This window comes from Myzus persicae, unplaced genomic scaffold (assembly GCF_001856785.1).
Source record: "Myzus persicae strain clone G006 unplaced genomic scaffold, MPER_G0061.0, whole genome shotgun sequence".
NCBI lineage: Eukaryota > Metazoa > Arthropoda > Insecta > Hemiptera > Aphididae > Myzus > Myzus persicae.
The window spans coordinates 207,078-226,327 of NW_019103798.1; the positions used below are offsets into that span (position 1 = coordinate 207,078).

At 25.9% G+C, this 19,250-nt stretch overlaps 2 protein-coding genes across 5 annotated transcripts; both read left to right on the plus strand.

Moving 5' to 3' along the window:
• The first annotated feature begins 1,870 nt into the window (after positions 1-1,870).
• LOC111035326 (golgin subfamily A member 4-like) lies at positions 1,871-9,066 on the plus strand. 4 transcript variants are annotated; one of them, XM_022316896.1, is made up of 16 exons: positions 1,873-2,079; positions 2,141-2,231; positions 2,294-2,406; positions 2,471-2,662; positions 2,730-2,885; positions 3,853-3,921; positions 3,985-4,210; positions 4,295-4,329; positions 4,421-5,702; positions 6,383-6,513; positions 6,609-6,752; positions 6,834-6,878; positions 6,987-7,093; positions 7,171-7,300; positions 8,120-8,209; positions 8,275-9,066. In XM_022316896.1, exons 1-16 carry the CDS (start codon positions 2,011-2,013, stop codon positions 8,293-8,295), a joined length of 2,901 nt encoding a protein of 966 aa, XP_022172588.1. In that variant the 5' UTR covers positions 1,873-2,010; the 3' UTR covers positions 8,296-9,066. The 4 variants fall into 4 exon arrangements, with proteins under 4 accessions (XP_022172590.1, XP_022172588.1, XP_022172589.1 ...); XM_022316895.1 differs by having other exon boundaries at positions 1,874-2,079; positions 6,987-7,099; XM_022316897.1 differs by lacking the exon at positions 6,834-6,878 and having other exon boundaries at positions 6,987-7,099.
• Positions 9,067-15,081: 6,015 nt separating this feature from the next.
• Positions 15,082-17,067, plus strand: LOC111035333 (protein farnesyltransferase/geranylgeranyltransferase type-1 subunit alpha). Its single transcript, XM_022316910.1, has 7 exons — positions 15,082-15,394; positions 15,587-15,710; positions 15,775-15,870; positions 16,134-16,268; positions 16,333-16,533; positions 16,595-16,769; positions 16,852-17,067. The coding sequence occupies exons 1-7, from the start codon at positions 15,133-15,135 to the stop codon at positions 16,966-16,968; spliced, it is 1,110 nt and encodes a 369-aa protein (XP_022172602.1). The 5' UTR covers positions 15,082-15,132; the 3' UTR covers positions 16,969-17,067.
• The last annotated feature ends 2,183 nt before the right edge of the window (positions 17,068-19,250 follow it).

A 19,250-nucleotide genomic window follows, 5' to 3' on the forward strand; every position in this document is an offset into this window, starting at 1 on the left:
TTCAAATATTTCAAACTGTTCTAGTTCGTATAAAGAATTGTTAGAAAAAGAAATTATGAAATTTAGTTCGACAACTTCTAGGAAGTGGTCTAAAGTTAATAGAAATCATAAGAAATTTACTTTGAAGAGCATTGTTTAAAAACGGCAAAGATGTTTGTCACGTTATATCCATGGTACCTACTACATGCCCGCGAGTGTGCATCAAGTGTTATTACACGGTGCGGATGTTATAAGATTTGCACCACCTCCTATTGGTAATATTCATCTAAGAGTAAGTTTTATAAAAAATTAATGTTATACATTTTAGGTAAACTATCTGAAGAAGCGCAGGAGAGTCGAAACAAGGACTACAAACTATACAGAGAACATAATACTCGTAAAAACTCTAGGCTAAATACAAACGAGGATTTGTTGCATATATTGTTGATTTCGTTAGACCCGTACATTTCGTCCATTCGAAATGTGTCAAAACAATATGAACATGAGTTATCAGATGATGTGACAAAAATTATTGATCATACCAAAAACAAATGAAGACGAGGAAAGTGACATAAATCAATCTTTTTCAGAAATCACGGTGACTGATTAATCAGTGATTTACCTCGGAAGATTATATTATACACAATTATTTAAATTGAATGGTTAATTTAGTTCATTACTTTTTTTATTTCTTAAAATATATACCTATACCTATTTATAGCAAAAATATTTAATTTAACATTAAAAGTTGATTAAGTACTAAAATCATGGTTTTTAGTTTTTTACAATAGTACGTGATATTTATTTAAAGAAATCCATTTTTGTAAATTACTGTTGCAACTGAATGCATACAATTTTTATACTTCTAAATAATAGCTATCAATTTTCCATACAATATGAATATAGTGAATAATTGGTAAAAGTGCGTAAATTTAAGTACCACTATGCTGAAGTTCATAAACCATAAAAATACTTAATATTTCAACACAATAATAAGCAAAATACCAAAAAAAAAACTAAAATAAAAAAATCTGTTATTATGGCATTTAAGACAACATAATAACTACATAAAAAAAAATTATTGTTAATCGTTTTAAGAGAGAGAATTAAATAATATGAAATATGTAAAAGTTAGAAAATATCAATCAAAAAATGTATATATTTTATACAAGCAGCACTCTAAGTCGGGTGTATGTTAATTAATTAATTTGAAATTTTATATTTAACAACAGAATATTGTAAAGATAAATTATCGATAAAAAAAAAACAATAATTTTTTAGTTTTAAAAAGAGTACTTTTGGCCGCCTAAAATCGTCTTTTATACCACTGTGATGAGGGGGCGATAGGCAATGATGCAATAGTCTCTCTTCCCCATTTCGGCTAGAGCTCTGCAAGAATCTGATTATTAAAGCCCAAGCCCGTCCAGACCAGATTTATTTAAGTTAAATAAATGACCAGGCCTAACATTACCTTGTTTCCAACTAAAATATGATGTGTTTAAATGTGTGTGAAAAAAACATTGATTTTTTCTAAATCAAAATTTCTAGTTTTTAAATGAATACATTTATCCAGCCTTGACAACTCACACTAAGTGCATACTTAGACCAGGTACAAGCCCGTGCAGGGCTCTAATTTCGGTAAGCTTCCCTCGTTCCCTCTAAATTGTTAATACAGCCACATGGCACATACTGTATGTTTATTGTATGATATATATATATTGATATAGCCCACAGGGCCCCGTTATGGTCTATGGATCTAAGATCTAACTTATGGTCTTATGGAACTAACTTTATTATCTATGCATATTGCCTGTCCCATGGTATAATATATATGGGAGGGGATTGCCAAGTGGTGACATGTCAAAATAACAATATATGATAATATGAATACGGACCCGATAACGATAACTGATAAGCCATATTTCCTACATATTTTCAATAGAGTAATCTCCGATATTTTCATTACTACGATCAGAACAATCGTCATATTAAACTTAAGGTCAGACAATCTAGCTGAATCTTTTATTAAGAATGTTCAAAAGACTAAAAGGATCCATTGGAAAAAACGATGAACCAAAAACACCAAATTCTTTACCACAAGTAAGACCATAGTTTTATACAAAAATCTGTTTTAATTTTGGTATTTTTGTATATAATTTAGAATCGCCCAACTTGGAGTGGCTTTTCTACAATATCTCCACTGAATCCAGAAATGGAAGATTCTCAATTTTGTATCAATGATGACATTGAAGGTAATTTCTAAAAAATTGAAATAAATATTTGGAAATAATTTTTTTTTGGTTTTAATTTATAGAAACTCCTAAGAATTCACCAGCTCGTGTTGCCGTCAGTGAAAGTACTACTGTTGATCTCGGTAAATTCAGCCAATCTTCCTCATCACTAGCGAATGATCATCTTTCATTTCATGTATGTTGGTGTTTGAAACTTCTTGTTGTGATAGCCATATGCAATTAATAAAGTTTTATTTTAGACCGATATTGAATCAGCAAGTGAAATAGATGATAGTGTAAGTGTTGTGTCTGAGTATGCAAATGAAATTACAAAGGAAAATTTGTATGCCGCTTATAAAAAACTTCACGGTCGCTACCATAAACATAAATTTAAGTATACTGAATTAGCTGATAAATTCAAACAGACAGTTACCATACATGATAAAGATAAAGTAATGTAAATTAAGATATGTAAATGTATTTTTTGTTTCATAATTTTATCTCTTATTCTATTTTCAGATTACTATGACAAAGGCTCAAGATAAACTACTTCAAAGAATTGCAGAGCTTAAAGAACAGTGTACTTTGGAACAAGCTGCCAAGGCCCATATGGAAGATGCATTAAGAAATGATATAGAAGAAAGAGATCATATTATATCTACTCTTAATACCAAAGTAAAAAATAATATTATGTTTTGTTAAGAACATCAGCATGTATCACAATTAATAACAGTTTAGAATGTTTCATAAATTCTAACATATGGTTGTGAAAGTTTATTTGTCCTAACATAGGTATAGGATATTTTGTGGATATATTCAAATGTAATTCAATTTAAAATTGCCAAGATGTTCATTATATATTCTGTATATTCTTTATATAAATAATTCTATTTCTTATAAACAAGGATTGGTAGTTCTAGTATTAAAAAATGTATTTACAAGAGCTTTAATATGCACTTAAAACACCAAAATATGAAAAATTAGTAAAAAAAAAACAATTTTCTAAACTTTATTTAAACCATTATAAATCATTGGTCATCATATTTTGTTGATACATACTCATTGTCTTAAGTAAAGGACTGCATGCAAAAAAAATGACTTTAATGTATGGATGGCTCTGTTCTATACTTTTCCAATAATTTAAATACTTAATTTAAATAATTTGTCTGTAAATATGTTTATTACCATTCACTAGAATTTGCTCAAAATTTGCTCTTAAAATTCCAAATTAGCAAAATGGCTTTAAAAGTTGTAAATAACCCAAAATAATCAAAATTAATGTTTGTATATGATGTTTGTGAATTTTGAAATAAAACTGTGTACCATGTTTTAATATTTACCCCAACAAATATGCAAATTTATAAGCCAATTTATTGCTTGTAAATTAAAATTATACTTTGTTTTTGATTATTTTTTTATAGAAATTTAAGTATACAGTATTTAAAACTTAAAGAAAGGTTTATAATCTATTTTCATTTAAGAGTATACATATAACGATTTATTAAATTGTACAGGTTGTAATTTTATAATCAAATTAGACTTGTAATTAAAAATGAACTCAAAAAAGTAGTCATTATCATCATTAGTTTAAAATGTATTCAGTATTTCAGTATTAACTGTATTTTCAAAATTATAATTTTAGATTGATTTGTTGAGGAAAAATAGTTCTGACGAGTGTGAATCATCTTCTGTTACATCTGTTGATTTATTGGTACATATATATTTGTTTTTATTGTTAATAAAAATCATAAATTTAATTATGATATACATTTAGGCTAAGTGTGAACGATTGAATGATGAATTATCCTCAACAAAATCAGAGTGTGCATCACTAGAAAACCAAATTGAGTTGTTGAAAAAAAGCGAAGAAATCACTTTGTTAAGTTTAGCAGAAAATAAAATGGCAATCCATAAAGAACTTGAAACCAAAGAAGACCAAATAAAAAAATTAGAGAAAACCATAAATGGACTACAAATGGAAAATCAAATATTATTAAAAGGTTAGTTTTAAATAACTTGTGTATTTAAACTAAATGTTAATTTATTTAATCATTCTTTCAACATTTTTTAATTTTAATTTTCAGAAAAAGCTAGTCATTTGTCTACAAATTCATATCAGGTATAGAAAAAATGTTTTCCTTTCACTAATTACATACAACTTATTTTATCAAATTTTTTTGAATTCATAATTATGTATTTTTCTTGGTTAGATAAATATTAACCAGAATGTTCAAGAAGAAATAACTAAGCAACTTAATGAGCTAGAAGGTGAAATGTCTTCAGCATTTGAGTTTAAAGAAAATGAAGTGAAAGAGCTGAAGAATCAATTAAAAGCTCTTGAACAACGTTGTGAAGTACAAGAACAAAAAAATATTTCAATGGAGGAAGTTATGAAGAATAACGAAAACAATTATAAATCAATTATCTCTAGTTTAGAACAAAGTTTGAATGAGGATAAGATTTCATCTTCAAAGAAAATTGATGCATTTTTAAAAGAAATTGGGGAAAAATCACAGGTCATTAAAAATTTAACTGTTAAACTAAAAGAAATGGAGAAACTTAAACAAGATTATGAAAAAAATAAAAATGAAATACAAGATTTGAAAAATCAAGTTCTTCAATCTAAAAAACTAGTCAAAGAAAATGAATTAATTCGTGTAGATGAACAGAATAGATGTATAGAAGAATTAAAACTGAAATCAGAAGAAATTTCTCATTTAAAAGATAAATTAAAATTACTTCAACATACGTTTAAAGAGAATGAAAAAAAAAACTTAGATCTTCAAACTCATATTGATGAAATTAATTTTAAAAATAAAAGCCTAAATGAATCTGAAGAAGAATTAAAGATGACAATTTTTAATTACAAAAAATCCAATGATGAATTACAAGATACTATTAAATTGTTACAAAAAGAAAAAGAAATTGCTATCGATACAATGAAAACAAAAATGGATGAAAATCAATTCGAAATTGAGAAGTTAAACAACTTAAATAAAGAAATGTTGTGTCAATTAAATCAAGATAAATTAATTAAAATTTCTGAAGAACGCAGCATTGAGTCTGTAATTAAAGATTATAATCTCCTAACAGAAGAAAATGCTTATTTGAAAAAAGAACGACAAAAAATGCTTCAGACCTTCCAAGATATGCTAAAAAATATTAAAGTTGACTTTGGAAATCTTAAGTCATTTGCAGAAGAGCAATTGACAGAGTGTTCATTGATATTTGTGAAACATATAAAACATTTGAAGGCTGAGTACTCATCTAAAATTAAACTGTACCATAATAATATGACTGAAACAAAACGAAAGTTAGAAGTAATTAAAAGTGCATATTTGATATTAAAATCTGACTGTGTTCAGAGTCTAGATAGTTTTAAAATTGAAATTGAAAAATATAATGAAGGTGTACTGCTTCTAATATCTCAAAATAATAATGAATTAGAAAAAAGGAAAATAGATTTACTGAGACTTCAAGAAGAAATTGAAAGTAAGTATGAAATAAATATACTTTTAGAACACTTTTATAGTTTCATTGGTTGTTTCAATTATTTTTACTTTTTTTATTTTTAAATATTTACAATCTGTATACACAATAATATAATTTAATAATTACATAGGTTGACATTTGTGTACAAATTATGGCAAGCGTGAGGGAAGGGGACATCCTACGACACTTATTTCAATTTATGAATTTAGGGTTATAAGTTGTTGTAGATTATTTAATTGATCATGTGGCCATTTACGTTTGAGACAACAAGGAGGGTTTTCTGATAATGTGCCAACTGAGGGTTTGAAAATGAAGGGCTTTTAATATATTAGACAACATTTCATATTCTTTTTCTTAAAAATAAAGATAGAAAAATATCTGTCATTGCTCATTAAATTTGTCTCTGTAAATAACATTTTTCTTACTTATATGTTTGAAACATTTAACACTGAATTAAAAAGTCACAGTTATTAATACTTATTATAGTATATTTTTTTGTATGTGCATTATTATTATTATTATTATTATTATTATTACTATTATTATTATTATTATATGGCATGATATGCAAGCATTACAAACTAGATACAGATATTTAATTCACAAAACAAGAAAATTAATGTCAAGGGTAACTTTTCCCTTTGTATATACATTTATTAATATTATATTTAATTATTTAGGCTATAAGAAGAGTGAACACCGCTCAGTGAAAGCAGAAGTGAAAGAAACTATACAAGAGTTACAAGAATGCATTGAAGTACAAAAAAAAACATATACAGATCTACAGGATGAGTATTCTAATTACCAAGTGGTTAGTGATCATAGTTTAATAACCTATACTAATTGTAATTATTATTTATTACTAACTACTTATTTAGTATTTTTTAATTAAGTATATTTTCTTAGAATGAAAAGAAAAAATGGACGGATAAGTTAATAGAAACTGAAAATAAGTGGTTGGAGAAAATGGACAATTATAAAAAAATGATGGATACAGAGCACAGAGAAGAAGTAGAAGCTTTAACTAACGAATGGACTAATGAACAAAAAGTTAATAAATTAATAATTTTTTATTATAATTTTTATATTTATTTTGATTTTGATTTTTTGTTTCGTTTTATTTATTTGCAGCATAATGCGTTTACATTAATGACTGCTGATAGTAAAAATGAAGAGGTGCTTTTTTTCTTTATTTTATTTTTTTTTCATTTTTTTAAATTTTTTGTTTCAAACATTTAAAAATGTGTTAAATTATGTATTTAAAACACAATTGTATGTTGTTAGACTCTTGAAAAAATTATTCAAGATGTTGAGACCACATCACAACGAGAAGAAGCTCTTCAGCGTCAAATAACCAAACTCAATAAAGAACTCTCTGAATTAAAAAAAATGTACAGGTATTTTAATAAATATTATGCTTTTTTATTCATGCTATATCTTAACACTATAATATTACTTTACTCTATAGAAATGAAATTCATAATAAACATAGAAATAATGAAGGAGATGATAATGATGATGATAATAATAAAGATGGATGTGAAATGGAATATTTAAGAAATATTTTATACGAGTATATGATGGGGAAACAACCTATGGTAAGAGATGAAATTAAAATTTTAAATATACTTATTTCTCTAAAAATAATTTTTTTATTTTGATAGGTATAAAATTTTTATTTTATTTTTAATTTTATTTTCTATGCAATTTGAAAACTGATTTTAGAAAAATAACTGCTAAAAAAAAATTATTCTAAACATGTCTATGTTTGTCATGTATGGCATCTTCTTAACAGTTTACAGATACATAAATTATTGATATACTTTTATTATAATATTCAAGTATATTTTCAGTTACATTGGTTAAATTCATACGTGGTACTCCAACAACTAGCTTATTTTCCTCTCAGGTATAGTGTGTATGAACTTTATAAATGTGTGGGTATGATAAGATCCCATGTGAAACAGGCCCAATATTGTCGTTTAAATTTCCTTATATTAAGTAGTAGCATAACTACTTATTATATATTTTTGTTACTAAGGTCAAAATATTACTTATGTACTAATGAATAATGTTTAATCATAATTACACATGGGAGTAGAGAAAGCTTGGGTAAGCTTAGGACTCATAGTTTTGCCTTATTTATTTCACAAATTGAGTGTAAATTTTGGTTTTAATCACTTTAAAAACATTTTTTTTTTATTTATAACAAATTATTTTATCACTCCAACCTTAACGCCTTATGTGCTTATATGCCTTATATCATATAAGTTATATGTATATAAAATAATAAAACCCACATTCTATTCAAATTTAAATTATTATTATTATTGTTTTATTTATAAAATAAATTATTAACATTTTTGCAATCATATTTAATGCACATTTCTGAATTTTTATTTTGTATAATTCTGCAGGTATTGGCTAAAGTATTAGCTGCTATAGTGAAATTTGACTCTAACCAGTTAAGTACAATACTACAAAAAGAAGAACAAAAAGTTTCTTTGGTAAATATATAATTTTAATAATTTTAACATTTAATGAAAAAAAAAAAATGAATTTTTTTTTTAAGTTAAAAACCTTAGGACTGTGATATTAACTGTCCAGAAGCAAATCATAATTGTTATATTGTCATCTCAACCGTTACTTCACTACACTAGCATCATTCCAAACATAATTTTTCATAAGCAATTTTTATCATAGTGCAATTATTTTATAGCAATTTAAAATTTTAATTTGTATTATTTATCTTGTAATCTTGTATTGTTACTAAAATAGGTTAATTATATTATGTTATTATTAACATATTGTTTATTATACGTTAGGTCATTTTAATATTATATTCATAGGCAAAACTGTGGGTCATCTATCTAAGTTAAGCCTGACCTCATGCACCGGTAGAACCTTTGAATACATATTGAGGCCTGAGGGGTATAAATTTAACAAAATGTATTACTCATACTTTGTCCAGCGAGAGAGTTTTGCGCATCCCTCTGCGTCATCACGCTCATAGAACCGGTTCACCTAAGGTAGTGTGTTGCGTACTTGCGTGGAGAAACCAGGTTTGGTTGGTGCACAGCGCATTTTCTCGCTGGACAGAGTATATATACAAAAAAATATATTTCAGTACAATGTCTATCTATATGAGTGGGTAATACCTCTTAAGTAATGTAAGGTAATATTACCAGGCCTTGGTAATATTCTTAGAATTTAATTATCTCAAAACAAATACAGAAAGAGAGATTTTTGTTGTGCAGAAAACAATTTTGGTATATTTTGGCATGACCAAAAAAAAGTCTAGTTTTGCCTATGCTTCTATTATTTATTTTGTTATTTATTTTTAATATACAAACAATATCAAACATTTATTGTATGAATGAGTAATTAATTAAAAGTATTAAGTATTATTTATGGTTATTCTGATACAAATTTTTAAACAACTTAGACTATGTAGGTATAGTTTTTATCCATTATCTTATAATTTATAAATGTTACCAAGAAGAACATTCAATTTTCTAATTTTTTGTTTATTGGCTTGAAAAAAACCACCTGTACCTAAAATGTTGTAGTATAATCAAATTCAACATATCTGAAATATCAAAAGATTAATTAATATAAGTCACATACATTACAATGTGTACATATTTATTCAACATAATGTATTTTATAGTTAAAATTTCATAATTTTGTGTATTTCATGAATCAATTTTTGATTTTAAAGTGATATTGCTTGTTTGAATTAAATTATTTTGACACATTTTGTGATTTACAATACTGAAAATGCTATAGTTTATTAGCTTTAAACACTTAAATCAAAAATTGGTTTGTTTTTTAAATACAAAGAAATTAGATAAATGTATACAAAATTATACAATTTTTGTTCTGTAAAAAAAGATCATTTTTATAAGATAATTGATAAATATTCTGAAATAATAAAAGTATTTTATGTTTACTTTTGAATTTTTTAAGCTTGGTACACAAATTGATAAAAATACTTTCTAATATTTGACTATAACTTTAAATGTTTATGTAACTATAGTAATAATTCATCATTATTTTATTTTAGTAAGTATTGATGATCGACAAAACTAAGGTAAATACTAAAAAGTTAAAGACATTATTTACATTGAATTTTGCTGTTACTTGTAAACTTCAGTAAAAATATTTTAATTTTGTGAGTGAATTCCAGTAAATACCATAAAGGACTACTATTAAATAATATGTTACATATTTACTTGAAACCTTTAATATACTAAATTTAAGACTTAAAAACTTCCTATACCTATAGTAAAATTTACTATTGACAAATACTAAAATACAATTTTAAAGTATTAATAATTATTACTCGTTGTTTCAAAAACTATAAACATTTTTGGAAATAATATTGTTACTTAATTGTGAAAGTCATTACAAAATAACATTTGAAAACAAAATATATTTTTAACATTTTTTATCGCCATAATTTTTTAATTTGTTACTTAATGAGTAATGACATATTTTTTGTTGACATATATTATTAATTTCTTATTCTAAAAAACAATTTTTTTTAGAGTACTTCTGGATACGTTTGAATTACATTTTGGACAAGTAGTTTATGAGTTAAGTGTATTTAAACGTTGAAGTATTGATATTGGAATGTCCCTTTGTTGTTAGTTGACTGTTTCGCCCATCTAAACTTAAAATACTAGCTTAAATTAATTAACTACTTGTATCAGTTTAATAATTGGTGTATTGGTAATTATAGCTTGTATTTTATTAATGTCAAGTTATCATAGTTTATGCTAGTAGCTTACAATAAACAAAAAAAAAAACTACTTGTCTGAAATTCGATTTTTATGTATCAAAATATTCCGCTTATGAATATAAAATTACAAATTTATGTTGTCATTCAATAAAGTATATAACCTTCAAATATTATTAATAACATAACTTTTTATCAAAAATATTGTTTTGTTACAATCTCAAATTATCTGGAACATTGTTTTCAAAAACGTTCATAGTCTTTAAAACATTAAGTATTTTACATGAAATAAATCGCCTGTAGAATCATAGACCTTTAAAGAACTTTATAAGTCGATGCTTGATATATCTTCTAACAAACCATTATGTTGGGTAAAATACTTTACTCTTCACATGCAGGAAAATGTAATACAATTTTGTTCTTTTGTTAATAAAATACAAAGTGATTTATTTATTTTACTGTATTTAAAAAAAAGGTAATAAGTAATAAAATTACTGTTCATTAATAGCTATGATTTACATCAATTGGATTATTTTTATTCTGCAATTACAATTATTGGTGATACACATGAAACTACAGTTATGTCAAATTATGATCCAGTTCTTATATTATTTTATTACTATTATTAAAATACACAGTGTATTATTATTTATTTATCATATATTATTCAATCGACTTACTGTTATATAAAATTAGCAAATTATATAATTGTATTTATTTTTATATAATATTTAAAGTGCTGTGCAATTTAGTAAACACATCCTGTTATTGGGGTATTTCCTTTTTTTGATAAATAAAATAAAAATAATGAACATACTTTTTAAATATTTTACATAGGTACTCGAAACTTGTTTATACATTAAAATATTGTAAAAAACCAATGATTAAAACACAGATAATTTTTTTACCTTTAAGTTTAATTCCATCCCAATTGGTGAAGTACTTATGCCTAACCTTTGACGGTTGTCTTACCTGGGAACTGTATATCAGAACTAAAAAACTCACCCTAAACAAATGACTACACTCTATTAATATCTAGCAAATACACCAAATTATAAACAACAAAATCCTCATATATAATGTAGACTAATGGCCTGCAGCTATGGGGCAATGCAAAAAAAATTTAATGTGAACAAAATTCAAACCGTTCAAAATAAAACTTAATCACTAACGCCCCACCATACGTCTCCAACTACACACAAACTTAAGTATAATAAAAACAGTTAGCGGTGAAGCAGAAACCTTTTTAGTTTTTACAAACAATTTTATAATATAGACTTGTATCTCATCCTAATCCTCTTAAATGAAATTTACCTTCTTGTACAATTCTGGATAATCCCACACAGCGACTGAAAAGAAATTGGTATCAAGATTTACTTTATGATTAATTAAAAAAAAAAAAATTTTAAAACAAACAAACAAATAGATAATGCTTTCACTGGGTGGCTTCTTCCCTCACGCTTTTTCATGTACAAAATGTTTCACTTATCACATATTCTCATTATGCCAAGGGTACAGATTGTATATTTCTTGTTAAAAAATAAAAATAAAAAACCTTTATGGTTAACAACATGTCAATTCTCTAAATTTAAGCTAACAGCATACAATTGGAACTGATGAACTTAAATGTTGGTAAGCAGTGGTGTCATTCAGGGGTTGGGGGCTGCAAGATGGGCTTTTGCTCCTGTCTGATTTTAAAAGCAACTCGATGAGACATTGTTGGGTCTTTTCCTTTCAACCATTATTATATATTTAATTTTTTCAAAATCATGCTTATTTTTTTTTTAAATATTTTATCGTGTACAAAGAAATTATTGTCATAATGATAAATTAATAATTGGAATATATTTATATTTAGACTCATACATGAAACTGGTGTCTGCCTTATGAAGAAAAAGGGATATATTGTTCAATTTTTCAAATTTTTGTACACACAACAATAATAATAATAATTAATGTCATAATCCCATTATATAAACTATTATTGCTAAAATTTAAAATTAATACAAATTGTTTAATTAAAAACCGATTGGTACTCTTATTTATCATTGATTTCAGACTTCAGTTAATTTTGAGTTTGTAACAATGTATTTGATACACTATTTTTTATTTCGTTGAATTTAGTTTAGTACATTCAAATTTAATTTTTTCGGCATGATTCCATTATTTTTTTATATGGACAAATGTATTAAAAAAAAGAAATGGGTGTTTGGAAAGTAAGTGGTTATAAGTGGTTATTAAGTAACCCATTTGGGTTGGTCAAAACTGGCTCCCCTCTATTGAAAACTGAGTCGACGCCATTGTTGGTATGTAAGGTGTAAGTAAGATGGAGGCACATGCTGGTACCAACCTCCTCTTAATTTGTGTTTTATAAAGTTTTCTAAGTTTTCATTAGTTTAACAGGAGGCTTGATCTTTGGAGTTTAAATGATAAATCTCCATCTACTTACACTAGCTTTATTATAATTTATACTTTATAGTCTTCAACTTAGTTATGTGGGCTATAATTTTTTTATTTAATATACTGAGGTATAGAATTTGAATTATATAAAATATAATTCATTAAATGCTCAAACAAAAACTTATTTTTTGCCATTTAATTGAATTCTTACGATAAAATTAAAGTGCAAGTATAACAAATTTACCTACTCAAATGTTAAATAATGTCTACAATCTATGGTATTACCTGCAGCAGAGGTGGCCAACTTTAATAGACTTGCAATCAACCTCCGAGTTTCTCTAGGTTGTTGCGATCAACCAAAAAAAAAAAAGGTTGTCAATAAACAAAAAGTATAAAATAGTATGTACCTGTGTGATGCACATGTTACACTACTTCTTTTATATTACTTTTTATTTCCAATATAAATTCACAGTTTCACACCACACGTATTTTAATATATTTGATTACAAATTATTACTTTTAAGTTTTAACTTATTACTATTTACTACTATAACAATACTACTACTTTTATTATTACCACTATTACTATGTTTATTTAATTATTTAATGAGATTTTTATATTTGTGGGATGTACAGAGGTACACAAATTTACAAAAAAAAAAATATTTTATTTGTTTTCTGAAAAAAATTCAAAAATTCAAGAAAATGCGAAAGGGTGTCGCGATCACTTGAATTCATCTCGCGATCGACTGGTTGGCCACCCCTGACTTACAGGACTCAAAATATTTATCATTTATAAAACGACTTAACAAATCTACTACATCAACTGGTGTGATTGAAACAAAATATACATACACATATTTTGCTTTGTTAACTTTATCTGGCTAAAGTGAATATGATGTGTAGCTAATGTTGATAAAATGTATTTACCTAATTAAAATAAAAAATATAATTATTTCAATGAATTATTATTTAATTATAGTTTGTTTTTAGAAAGTGTGTCAAATTTAATTTTTAGAGAACCAACCTAGTTTTATTTTATATCAAAAATGTTAGCCCACAATAAAGATTTATATTCTACAAATATCAACTTTTTTTTAGTTATCTGGAAATGACAAGGATACAATTTTGTATATCTATCAGTAGGTAATAATATGTAGTTATAAGAACATTATTTTCTAGGCTGCTTATAGAGTAATTTTTGGAATAAAATACATAGATGCTTAAGTCAATATGACCTATATTATTCATTATAATATATTCTGTAGTAGAAATAGTAAAAAACCCAAAATAATCTTTAACTGTAGTTGTACAAAAGCATCAGTGACATACTCAGGGGAGGGGTTATCCCCCCCCCCCCCCCATTGAACCATAATTCCCTTCATTTGTTTCTTTGGTAGTTGGTATTAGCACCACAATTAATTTAAATGTATTATTACCGGGGTTGAGATTTTATAGCATTTGCAAATTTTTATAAAATGCTTAGGTAGCAGAGTAAGCTTAAAATTTGTTTTATAGTTCTAAAATTAAACATTTTACTTTGCATATTTTGAGTTTTGTTTTTAGCTTTAGAGCTATTTCTGAACTATTCAAGATATTTTTTACATTTTAGATAATTTCTTAATCAAAATTGATAGTATTGTAAGAAATCTGCGTATTTTTGATTATTGTATAATTTTAAAAGTAAGTACCTATGAAGTACTATAATAGGTACTATATTAAATTTGTGATTTTGAGCTGAAAAAAATGTAACTACTAACCATTTTATGACACAACTACGTACTCAAGTTATATTTTGTTTGTTTTTCATACAGAATACAAGAATTGGACGAGTAAAAATAAATAATTCAAATCAATTTAGTAATAAAAGCAATACTTATATTACAAGAATAATGTAAATTATAAAAACGTATTTTGAACCTACATCAATTAAACAAAGTAATCATAGGCAAGTTTAAATGGTTTCAACTTTCAAGTTATTAATTGAAAATAAGAATTATTCATTACTTTGAGTCATACATTGGCGATTGGCAAAATTGAAAATATTGAAATAAATAAATAATAATTAACATTAAGCTTCACTCGTTAGTCTTTAGTACGGTCGTTAACCGTGGCCTTTGCCCTTTGGTCAATTATCAAGACGTATCAACATCAAAGAAAGCGGCAAAAACCGGTGATATAAATCACTGTCAACTGAGATTCTTTTCCATGCTAAATCATGGAATAATAATACGTGCGCAACCCTTAACAAAAGTGGGTTTCAATGCGATTATACCTATATATTTAGTCATGTACAATTATTTCAAAAAAATTATTTTTCATATACTTAAGTGGGCCGTTGGACAATCTGTTTTATATAAGATCACAGGTGCTGTGTTCAATATGGATGATCAAAACCAGGAACACAAATCTGATAGTTCTGATTTGTCTGATGAGGCAGATTCTTTAAATTATGTACTGTACCGAGACAGAAAGGAATGGAAAGATGTACAACCGATCGCTCAAGATGATGGTCCAGCTCAAGTGGTTCAGATAGCATACTCCAATAAATGTAATTAACTAATAAATAATAATACATTTCATCAGACTTGTAAATACTATTTGTAATATTTCACAGGTCATATTATGTGTGCTGTAGCAGTTAGTAGCTGTTATTTACATAGATGTTATGATATTCACTTGTCTTAACTTTTAGACAAAATGTAATAGGTACATAATAAGATTTTTTGGTTTCTGTTTACAGTTTCAGATGTCTTTGACTATTTCAGAGCCGTTCTTAAATCAGGAGAGAAATCTGACAGGGTTTTAGGCTTAGTAACAGATGCCTTAACTTTAAACCCAGCTAATTATACTGTATGGATATACCGGTAAATAGTGTATTGATTTGTACACATTGCACTCAGTTAAAAATATTAAGAATTTTTCTTTCAGATTAGAAATTGTAAAACACTTGAAAGTAGACCTACACAATGAATTGGAATACATATCGAATGTGATCCGGGAGTTCACTAAAAATTACCAAGTATGGTATGTATTGTGTATAAATGTATACTCCATTTGCGTTAGCAAAGAATCTTGGCGGAAAATAAGGTTTTGTCAGGCAACATAGTTGCCTGTCACCTCCTCATAGTCAACTATTTGTATTCCTGCCGCCTAGTAAAGCCACATACAAGTCAGCCGCCGAGGTACCTTTTGATACGTTGATGGAGTATAGCATGTTGTACTTAATAATTCACCAAATATTGATTATCATAACCCGATAATCTGATTATCATTAAATTAATTTTCAGGCAGTATCGTAAGACTATTGTAGAAATGTTGAACGACCCATCAGGCGAACTAGAATTTACAGCTGATATTTTAGATATGGACTCCAAAAATTACCATGCTTGGCAATACAGACAATGGGTTCTCACTGCATTCAGGTAATACATAATTGTAAAATGTAAATAAGAAATTTGTTTAATGTTTAATTTGTGTTTATTTTAGTAAGTTAATGGAAAATGAGCTGAATTTTGTTGATAATTTAATATCACAAGATATGAGAAATAATTCTGCATGGAATCAACGTTATTTTGTTGTAAATAATTCAGATCCTAATAATGATGTAATCAATAAAGAACTTGAGTATACATTTGGCAAAATTCAAATTTTATCAAAAAATGAAAGTGCATGGAACTATTTAAGGGGGTAATATTATAATCATATACTTAGAACAGGGCATATTAGTTAAAATTAATTCTTGATATAGATTATTATTATACTCTGAAAATGGAATCTTGGAAGAAAAAGTTCGTGATTTTTGTACAAAATTATATAGTAAGGGAAATAGATCAACACACCTCATGTCTTGTTTGATTGATTTGACTGATGCTGATGAATCTGCTAGTCCAGAGAACGTTGAGAAAATTAAATTTGCATTAAAAGTATGTACACTGAATTGATTTATGTATCTACATGCATTGTTTTTAACCATTTGTAATGTTATAAATATTTTTGTTGTTTTAGTTATGCTCTGATTTAGCATCTGTTTATGATCCTATACGTCGTTTTTATTGGGAATATATATCTAAAGATATTGAACTTAAATTCAATTTCAGAGAACATGACACTAAAATTATGTAAAATAGATTGAATAATAGAATCAAAGAGAATTTACATATTATTAATCCTATTGTATCATTTAATAATTATGTAGTTGTAAGGTGAACTTTAAAATTAAAATTCATTAAACTATAATGATAATTTTTTTTAAATTACATTTTATTGGTTATGTCTCTTTTTTGCCATAATATTTTATTAGATATTTAGACAAATTGCATTTTTATGTTTGTATTTATTTTTTGTATTTTAGTTGTATATTTTATTAACTTTGCTCTTGAATTAAATTTCAAACATTGTATAAAACTTATATTATTATATTAATGTTCATTTTCTAAATAAATAAACTAATACATGATGTTTATTTGTGTAACTCTAATTGCTTAGTTGTTGATATAAAATAGAGAAGTCACTGTAATGGATGTGTCAAATTTGAATGCCATGATATAAAATCATTGTAAACAAAAAACGATTCTGAGTGAAGACAGCTTATCTAACTGAGCATATTTTATGATATGATGATTAAAGTATTTTATTTTACTCTTAGGCATTAGTACTACAGTGGATTGAATTAATTAATTTTAGCCAAAACTGCAAATGTATAAAAAATATAAAAATAATTTTTAAAAGTTCTAAGTACTTACTCAAGCATATTATTTTTAAATAACAATGAAATAACTGAAATTGTTATTCTCTGTTTAAATATATAATTTAAAAAGTCATAATTCAAACTTGAAATCTATACAAAAAAACTATCTATTATTGTTTTTATATTTTAATATTTTTTTATTTTACAATATGAACTACTAATGAGAAACCTTGTTTTAAATGTCCAATCCTTAACTAAAAAATTGAAAATCTCATAAATGTTTAACTGCAAAGTAGTTTACCAATTTTTGAGATTGTGATGAATTTTAAACGGTTATAAAAAAAAAATCATGACTTTGTTATATGTAACTTTAATATTTTTCAACTGCTATAAAAACTACTTGTAACTATACTTCTATTAAATCTTTAAAATTTATTGACATTCGTAGAAAAACTAAAATAAAAATGAAGATTTAAAGTGTCTATAAATAGTTTAAAACGAGTCAATAATTTGTAAATGTTATCAGGTAAGTAATTATAAGAAAATTATTCACTCAATTTATTTATTCACTCAATTTATTTATTCATTCAATGCAAACATTTCATCTTCGGACACTTAAAAAAATATTTTGAATTTACACTCAACTTTTTTTTTTAATTTGCTCTGATGACAACTTATCAAAAACCTTGTATTCAATTGCATAGTCTTTTGTCATAATGAACAGATTTTTACTGACAGTATATAAATAAAAACTAATGAAAATCTAAATTTTCGAAAACTTATACCTAAGTAGCTCAAAAGGAGTCAAAATAAACTATAAAGGATAACATATTTTCTGTTATTTTACTTTCGGTAGTATACTTTCCTACATATCAATCGGACGAATTACTGTACTGATATAATATTTTTCGGATTAAATACGACTCTATCAAAATATTTATTTTATAATATAAATTCGGGATAGATAACTATTTTTCTGCTAAAATATGGTTCTGGTGAATTATTTTCAAATATTTTATTATCCCCCAAACTGTTTTCTCCTATGAATTTTATCGTTGTGATTTACCATTTCTGTTGTAAATGTTTTATGATATTAAGTGGGTAAAGTACTTAAGGTACCCTAATAGGAGACTAGTGGTCCCTTACTAATTGGTCTTTTACATTTTATTGTACCATTAAAGAATACATTTTTCATGCAACCCGGCATTAATTGTGCTAATGATGCTTATTATTGGAAAACATTATAGGGAAAGGTATTTCAATATTGGTCCATGATTATTAGTGATTTTAAGGTTTTTCCATGGCGTAAAAATGAGAGCTGACCGTAAAACTCTCAGTTCTGCCTCTGGTCGAACTATTTAAAACATATACCTTTCTATAGAATAAAATAAAAAAAAAATAATAATAATAAAATTTAAACTGAACTTAAAACTATCTGAAAAATATAAAAACAATAAATTCGAAACTAACAATACAAAATATATAACAAGTATATTTTATTGTATACATCTACATTAATTATATTAGATGAGGAACGTTGGGTAATTACGAAATAATATCTGTGTATAAATTAACATGCAAATCAAACAATATACCTATGTCCTTTAGCTTTTAGGCATATATATAAAGGTATATACTATATAATGGTCCTTTTATCGGTTTCAGATCATTTGACTCACTTAAATAATAAAGACCATATTATTATGTTATTAACGAA